Genomic DNA, 8,726 nt, shown 5'->3' on the forward strand with positions numbered 1-8,726 from the left:
CGGTGAAATTCCTTCAAGTTTCAGACAGACGGTCAAGAAAGAGTGGTGACGTTGAGTTCAGGTAACTCTTATATGTGGCGTCCAATATGTGAGTTGTTCATTTTCACGCGGACAGTGATCGGTGTGTGATGGCGTTGGACGGATACTCCGGAAGTTGGGCGCACAAGGTAGAGTAACGAGAAACTTAATTTTGCTCGAGTGTTGACTGTGAAGAAGACGAGAAGGAACTACGGTTGCCGGTGGAGTCACGTGGAGTCTGGGAGTAGCAGCGGTGCTCATGGCGTATCTCAAGTCCAATGTACATGGAGGTTCGACGTATAGATGAATCCAAGGTGGTGGAGAATATTCGCCAAGGTGGAGTTTGTTAGAGTTGTGTCGAATATTATGTACAAGTTAGGTTACAGTTGGACTTGGAGTCGTACAGTGTGTAGACAGGATATGGACTCGTGTCCGAGTAGGACACTTGTATCTTAGGCCTCTAATATATAGCGAGGGTAGACACACGATGTAACCTATGCCAACATAAGAGCACGGGCACGCGGGGGAGCCGGCGACGTGTGCCAGCGCCCGGGCGGCTAGGGTGCGGTATTGTGACGGTGTCATGGGGAGGAGCGCCCGTAGTCATGCCCCGGGGACGTAGCCATATCGGTGAACTTCGTTAACAAATCTCGATGTCGTTCCTCATGTGATTGCTTGGTCCTCGGTAGATCGACGGTGGCCTCGGATTTATTCTAACATGTTTCAATTGGCTTATTGGCATGTAGATGGAGTGCGGTGGCCGCGGCGTAGCAGGGCTAGCTGTAGCTAGACGTAGTCTGGCGTAGCTTGCATGTTTTATCTGTTTTTTTACAAATTTAATGAAGTTTCACCAAGTTTGTTCAACATCGCCGAAGTTTGTGCAATTTTGTGTGAAATGTCGCCGAGCTCGCGCGTTTTTTGGGTTCGGCCTGGGAGCCTCGACTGGGCACGCAATCGTTCCCACGCGCAAAACAAGCGCCGGTTCGCCCCCAGACACCTCTTTTCAGCGTACTGGGAGGCCGAACGGTTGGAGATGCTCTTAGTCTCAGTCTTGGATATAACACGTCTGACAATTCCAACTTGAGACACAAGCTGCAACACTACCTAGTGCTGCCAAGAAACCTCAGATTCTGAGAACAAGGTGTAGACGCGCCAAGCACATGCTTCCCGTCGGGTTGTCCTCGACCCCACACTCTGAGTCAGCTTGGACAGTTGGATTGGTTCGTTGAGTGCGATGTGTTGTTAATGCCAAGATTAGATCCCCTTAAATTATCACTGGCCAATGGTGCTTGTATTCTTACGCCTTTCATAATTTATTTAAAATATGCAGTGGGAAACCCACAGTTCAGCTCCAAAAAGAACAAAGAAGTTTAGTGAATTAACCCCGTGCAGGTTGTTGTCTTTATATTGTTGGAAATAAGGTGTGCCGCAAACCGGAGGGAAGAAGATGGTTTGGCGGAAGCCAGATTTTGCACGATTCCTGGCATCACGTTTGTGACCACGGAGTGCGACTCATTCTTTTGCCCGTTAACACGGCGGGGATGTACATTGGCTCCAACGTCAATTCAAGGTAAGAAAAAAGATTTTCTCCGCTTTATATTATAAAGCAACGACCCAAGCAAACTATATCCAAACAACGTCAATTCAAGGTTGGCGACAACAGTGACATACTGGCAAACTATATCTTCAAGTTTGGCGCACACCACATGATATCTTCAAGTTGCTTTCCTGATTTCAGTTGATCGCTGGTTCTGATATTCTGTTGGCTGATCCACTTGATCTATCTCCTATTTAAGCGAGACCACCAGACTAGCCAGAACTCCACAGGACACAGCCAAAATAACGAGGAGCTCTTGCATGTGCCTCCTCCTCGTCCTCCTGTGATATTATTCTCATGGCCGTCCAGCCCCCCAACCCGGCTTCTCCTGTTCCCCTCGTCCGGGCAGCCAACCTCGGCGGCTGGCTCGTCACAGAGGGCTGGATCCTGCCCTCCCTCTTCGACGGCATCCCCAACAATGATCTGCAGGTAATGAATTCACCAAACTGTTTCGTTCATCGTCCGTGTAGAATTAATGCCATGCTCATGGTCGATCGATGGAGCAGGATGACACGCAGCTGCAGTTCAGGTCCGTCACGCAGAATGCGTTCATAGCCGTCGAGAATGGCGGCGGGGCGGCACTGGTCGCCAACCGGGCCTCGGCCTCCGGCTGGGAGTCCTTCAAGCTCGGGCGAATCGACACAAATACGTTCAACTTCAAGGTGTTCAATGACCAATTCGTTACCATCGCCGGTGTTAACGCGGTGGCCACAACCGCCATGGCCGGGAAGACAGAGACGTTCCAGCTAGTGCGCAACGACGTTGACAAAAATAGGATGAGGATCAGAGCACCGAATGGATCCTTCTTGCAGGTAAGTAACTTAATACTAAAATCACTGGTAGTATTTTATATCATTCAAGGACAGTGGCAGACCTAGGATTTTAACACCGCTCCAAAATTTTGAGTTCATTTCGGTAAAATTCATGTTTATAATTTCTTCAATTGCCCTCTCTTTGCTTGCTCTTGAGTGTGCTCTCCGCCACGGTTTCAATTGTTGAAGGATTTGAAGTAGAAGTTTTTTTTTTAGGATTAGGCATTTTTCCTCAATTCTTCTGGTGTCCTGATGTTTAGGCCAATCTTTGAAAATTTGGGATTTCTTGACCGATCAGATCAAATATATATATCAGATGGTGGGATTTAGTTATGAAATCATCGACTATCTTATTAGCAAGTCTACTTTTTATGATATTTTGTACTGATGTATTTTCAATATACAGGAGGTATATGTAATTATGTACGGACTTCAGATAGTATACTAACCTATGGGCCAATAGCCAGCTAAGTAGTACTAACTTTGTAGTTAAATAACCCAACTACTCAACTTGCCTAAGCCTATGGATAAACATAATGCATTGGCCCCGTAATGTGGCTAGCTACTGAATCTCCACATGCATGTGGGCCTTTAAGTTGAGGACGTCCCGCCTAGGACGACAGCGACCGTACCAGCTGGGATCAAATCGCTAAGGGCATCTCCAGCCGCGCCCCCAGGAACGCCCCCAGGCCAATTTTCTAGCGCCGGCGGTAAAAGATCCTCCCACTCACGCCCCCAAAGCCTCACTTTTCGTCGGATTTGGAGAAAAACGACGCCGGCAAACCCACCCCAAACCCAGCCCCCCGGGGGGCAGCTGGGCGTGCTGGCGATTACTTTTTCTCGCTGTTGGCCCACTCTCAGTCTCCCACCTCCCTCTCTCCTCTCTTTTCATCTGGCCCCCACCCACGTGCCCACACCCTCTCTCCTCTCCCATGCCCCTCTCTCTCGAGCGCGCCGACGAGGCAGCGGGGCAGCGAGGCCAACGTCCGGCGTCCGACGTGCGGGCCAGCGAGGGCGCGTGGCCGGCGTCCGGCGTGCTTAACGAGGTCGCCTCGGGCGGATGCTTCGCAGGCTCGCCGGCGTGAGGGGGTGCCCGGGTGCATCTCCACGCCCTGCTTCCTCCTCGACGAGCACTCACGCCGCGCCCTGCTTCCTCCCCGCCTCCTCGACGCCCGGCCGGCCGCACGCGCCCTACTTCCTCCTCGCCGAGCTGCGGTAGTGGCCTCGACCTTGCGTGGCTCGGCCCGGTCCTCGTCCTCGCCGGCCTGCTCTGCGCACTGGTCTGTGTTGGCCTTGGCCTCGTGGCGCGGTGCGCGTGCTCGTCCTCGGCCTTGGCCTCGTGGCGCGGACGCCCCGCCCATCGCCAACGCACGCTGCCCAGCATCGGGTACATCGCCGACGACGACGAGGTGTCGGGGGCGGACGGATGCACCATCTGCCTCGCCGAGTTCGAGGACGGCCAAGACATTCGGGTGCTGCCGCAGTGCAGCCATGCATTCCACGCGGCCTGCGTCGACGCCCTGCCGCGGAGCGACCGCTGGGCTGCGCGAACACGCCGGAGGACGGCCTCCTGCAAGCTGCAGCAGGGGGAGCTGGGCCGCGCGGAGAGCAGGAGAAGCACGCGGGCGCAGCTCCAGCGGTGGCTCTTCCTCTTGGTCAGCCGCGCATGGAGGTGGCGGTGGAGTCGCATGTGTGGTCACCGCGGCGACGAAGAGGACGAGCTGCTGCACGGCGGCGAATCTGGAGGTGAGCGACCTTTTGGCGCCAGAGTCCGGGGTGTACTGGCGGAGCGTGACCACGCCCTGCACGAGGCTCATCGCCTTGGGATTGGGCGGCCGCGTGGAGTCCAGGGCGGCAGCGAGCCAGTCGGTGGCGATCCAGACATAGCCGGACGCTATCATGCCAAGGGAGCGCGCGGTGGCGAAGACGGCGAGGCCAGAGTCCGGGTTGACGTGGACGACCATGAGGTGCCATCCGGGAAGAGTCACCTGCGCTGGGAGGGTGTCGACGGCTGGAAAATTTGTCGTTCCCAGAGCAAAAAATCCGCCGGCGCCTCCCCAGGAGGCGGAAAAAACACCTCCTGGGGGGCACAACGGCTGGAGATGCCCTAAGCTGGACGCCTCACGCGGGGTATGCCGGGGCATACTTGGCATATACCCCGGGGTAATCAGGAAAAGCTGCTTTATCTTGAATGACTATGACAAGTACGAGAGTTTACAACCGCAAGTTGCATGAAAAGATACTTAGAGCAAGTACAATAGGTCTAGTCAGCCGGCTATAAGCAGTACCACGTCATCGAAAATCACTGCTGGAGGAGAGAGATGGACCGAAAGACAAGGGAACGGGTGCTCCAGCTATCGCCGGCTGCAACGCGAGAAACAAGAAAAAGCAATGCATGCAGCGGTGTGAGCAGGCCTTTCCACCAATCAAAAGTGTATTCTTGCCTTACATGCAAACATTAATTAGTACAACTAGTTTACAGCCAAACTATTGTATTAGTGGGCTTTTATAAATGTTGTATATGATGTGGTATTGGCTTATAGCCAGCAGCAGACTTTATTATTAACCATGCTCTTATCGTTCCTAATTAAACAACTACGAGTCATCAATATGTTCCTTTGCTGGCACTGCAGGCAAATAAAGATGGTTCGGTGACGGCAAACTTTGGCGAGAGCACGACCTGGGGAGACGATGACCCGTCCGTGTTTGTAGTGACCATAGTCAATTGGGTGCCCTCCATCTTCGATGGCATCCCCAACAAAGATCTCCTGGTAATGAGTTAACCTTGATGATGTTTCCTCCTTCTGGGTTGAATTTAGGCCAGGCTCATCCTCTTTCTTAATTTTTTTTTTGCGGGGATCCTCTTTCTTAATTTATCTCGGTTGATCGATGGAGCAGGATGGCACACAACTGCAGTTCAAGTCCGTGACGCAGAATGCGTTCGTGGCTGCCGAGAATGGCGGCGGCGCAGCGTTGGTCGCCAACCGTCCCTCGGCTTCCGGCTGGGAGAGCTTCAAGCTCTGGCGGATCGACCAGAACACCTTCAACTTCAAGGTGTCCAACAACCAGTTTGTGACCGTCTCCAGCGTTAACGTGGTGGCCACGGCCTCCGCGCCAGGGCAAACTGAGACGTTTCAGCTAGTGCGCAGCTACGCCGACAAGAATAGAATGAGGATCAGAGCACCAAATGGGTCCTTCCTGCAGGTGATTAAATTAATATTCCACTCAGTAGTAGTATTTTATATATTTCGAGGGTAGACTATTGATTGTATGAAAAATCAGACATATATAGCAAGCAAGAAAAGTTACTTTGGCTATGACTAATAAAGTTTACAATCACAATCGTTCATGATTAAACATCTATGGCTCGTCACTATGTTCCATGGCTGGCACGTCAGGCAAATAAAGATGGTTCGGTGACGGCCAACTTCGGCGAGAGCACGACCTGGGGAGACAATGATCCGTCCGTGTTTGCAGTGAACATAGTCAACGGGCCACATGGGGAGTATCAGATTTGCAATGGCTACGGCAAAGATATGGCTACACGGGTCATGAATGTATGTATACCAAAAGACATCTTAATTTTCTCCATAATTTTCCGAGATATAGAGTAGCGACATTAAAGCTAGTTTATATATTAGGATGGCAGAAAGTTCAACTGATCTTGGTGTAGAATTTTCTTAAACACGGAACATAAGTGTCAATCATTTTTTGGCAATTCAATTTCCTTAACTCCATATATATATGTTTGGCAGAACCACTGGAGCACATATATCGTGGAAGCCGATTTCGCGTTCATGGCGGCAAACGGTCTGAATGCGGTGAGGATCCCTGTGGGATGGTGGATCGCCAGCGACCCCAACCCTCCAGCTCCATTCGTGGGAGGCTCTCTCCAAGCATTGGACAGTGCGTTCACATGGGCAGAGTATGTACATACATACATGTGTACTCTTTAACAAACTAGAATGTTTTCATTGGACTTTTTTAATATGTTTTTTAACCCATGTGTAGGAGGCACAACATTCACGTGATAATAGACTTGCATGCCGCACCTGGGTCGCAGAACCCCAACGAGCATAGTGGTGGTAGGGATGGCTCGCAGACATGGGGAGACTCCCAAATCGCGCAAACTGTGCAAGTCATTGATTTCCTCGCCGCAAGGTATTTGTCTAACAATCTGTTACTATAATTTTTACTTAATAAATTATTGTTTTCATGTATTAGATCGCGCAAAGAAGCCATGTAATTCGATCACCTTGCAATCCTTCATTGCATTTGACGTACATACAGGTACGCCAAGAGATCAAGCCTCCTGGCCGTGGAGTTGATGAATGAGCCGGTTGCTCCCGGCGTGTCCTTAGATAACCTGAAATCATACTACCAACAAGGCTACAATGCCGTTAGGAGGCACTCACTTACAGCCTATGTGATCATGTCCAACCGTCTTTCAGCATCTTCGTTGGAGCTCATCGACTTTGCCTCACAATTCGACAGGGTCGTCCTCGACATGCACTACTATGCGTTGTTCGATAGCAAGTTCGATAGTTTCACTGTGCAGGATAACATTGATTATATCAGCAACTTCATCGCCAGTGAAATCAACGCTATAAATAGGCCAGATGGCCCTCTCACATTTGTTGGTAAGTTTGTGATAATTAGATCATCCTTTGATAAAGGTTCCAGCCTGAACTTTAGTGTCCCAATTGAAACCTAGGTCCAAAATAATTGATGCATGTCTTGTTTTGTATAGGTGAATGGGTGGCTGAGTGGCAGGTAAAGGATGCAACAAAAGAGGACTTCCAACGTTTTGCAAATGCGCAGATGGCTGTGTATCGGAAAGCCACATTTGGATGGGCTTACTGGACGTACAAGAATGTTAACAACCACTGGAGCATGCAGTGGATGATGGACCCCTACATCTCCTTAGGAAATGCTTGAGGCAAATAAATATACAATAGTGAATGGAGGAGCTGGCAACAACTTGAAAAAAAATGTATGATTGAAGTGATGAGAAATTGGCCCCTTTGCAAGATGAATTATTGATGTAGTGTGATTTTTCTGGACGTGTGATGTAAGTTGTATTTGTAAGTTTATTTGCCATATAAGCGATTTATTTATTTCACGCTAGTTATTTATCTGGTGTGCTTGTGTACTTGACTATTAGCTCTATTTTACTTGTAACACATCTATTTTTCCGAGACCTTGCCCTTAACACCTAAGCTCACAGGGGCATATCTATGAATGTCTTTGATAAAAAACCATACTATATAGACATTTCGCCAGCTTCTACAGATTCCTTCGGCAGAAAAAAAAATTGTACCAGGTTATCTGTGAACAAACCCTAGCTTGTAAGAAGACTGCAATGTGAGATGACCTTTGGACTTGTAGTATTATCTATGTTTTCAAGTGTGCCCGGAGGTGGTGCTTTGGCTTATAGGACTGGATACACCCATTATGTAAAATACATTAAGAAAATATTTTAGAATGTCAAAAAGATATGAAAAATAATTTCGGTGTACATCCGGACATTTTATCTCAACGCAACAAGTATCGCGAGAAAAAGACATTTTTAGTCACTTGTGTAAAAAGACAAAATGCGGTACTCCAAAATGAGTTTTCATGAGATATTTTGTCTTTTTAACATAAGCCAAAAATAACATCTTTTTTTCGTGAAATTTGTTGTGCGAACATAGTATACCATGATGTACGCCCTAATATTTTTTCAGAATATTTTAACATTTTTAAAAAAATGCATTTTTGTCCAGCGGGAGCATACGCTCCTATGACCTGAAGTGGATTTCCCAGTCTGCCTTTCCTATTTCCATCTTCTCCCTGTTTGATGCCCTCCCACTTGTGTCCTCTACGTGCCATGTTCCCACAGTCGTAGCACATGCCAGCAGGCAGCCAACGGCTACATCACCGGTCGATGCCAGCAGGCAGCCAATGTATTTGGTCATGTAGCCCTCATCAACAGGAAACCCACTACGATCGACCAACTAGACGCAAATAGGGATGTTGACGTGCCAACGACTGAGTAAAAAATGTGGTGCTACACATCGTGCAATTGATCGAGTTCGCAGTTTTTCTTGGTTAGAACCCCACGAGACAAGATAGTTTTGCACTGACAAGTGCTAGTCCGATTCAATTTAATTTAATTTAAATTGTATGAATATTTTTTTCCGAGTAAACAGCACGAGCTCTGACTTTCAATTCGATGAATAGTCACTTGCTGGTACGTACGTCTTCGAGACCGGGTCGAGAAAATCACACAAACTGTGTCTCTAGGATACAACTTGCGA

At 49.0% G+C, this 8,726-nt stretch overlaps 1 protein-coding gene across 1 annotated transcript; it reads left to right on the plus strand.

Annotated features, from left to right (window-relative positions):
* Nucleotides 1-1,795: 1,795 nt before the first annotated feature.
* On the plus strand, nt 1,796-7,562 carry LOC123112916 (probable glucan endo-1,6-beta-glucosidase B). Its single transcript, XM_044534022.1, has 9 exons — nt 1,796-2,044; nt 2,122-2,427; nt 5,061-5,198; nt 5,326-5,631; nt 5,826-5,984; nt 6,183-6,352; nt 6,439-6,588; nt 6,718-7,067; nt 7,178-7,562. The coding sequence occupies exons 1-9, from the start codon at nt 1,913-1,915 to the stop codon at nt 7,363-7,365; spliced, it is 1,899 nt and encodes a 632-aa protein (XP_044389957.1). The 5' UTR covers nt 1,796-1,912; the 3' UTR covers nt 7,366-7,562.
* Nucleotides 7,563-8,726: the final 1,164 nt, after the last annotated feature.

This window comes from Triticum aestivum, chromosome 1B, assembly GCF_018294505.1.
Source record: "Triticum aestivum cultivar Chinese Spring chromosome 1B, IWGSC CS RefSeq v2.1, whole genome shotgun sequence".
NCBI lineage: Eukaryota > Viridiplantae > Streptophyta > Magnoliopsida > Poales > Poaceae > Triticum > Triticum aestivum.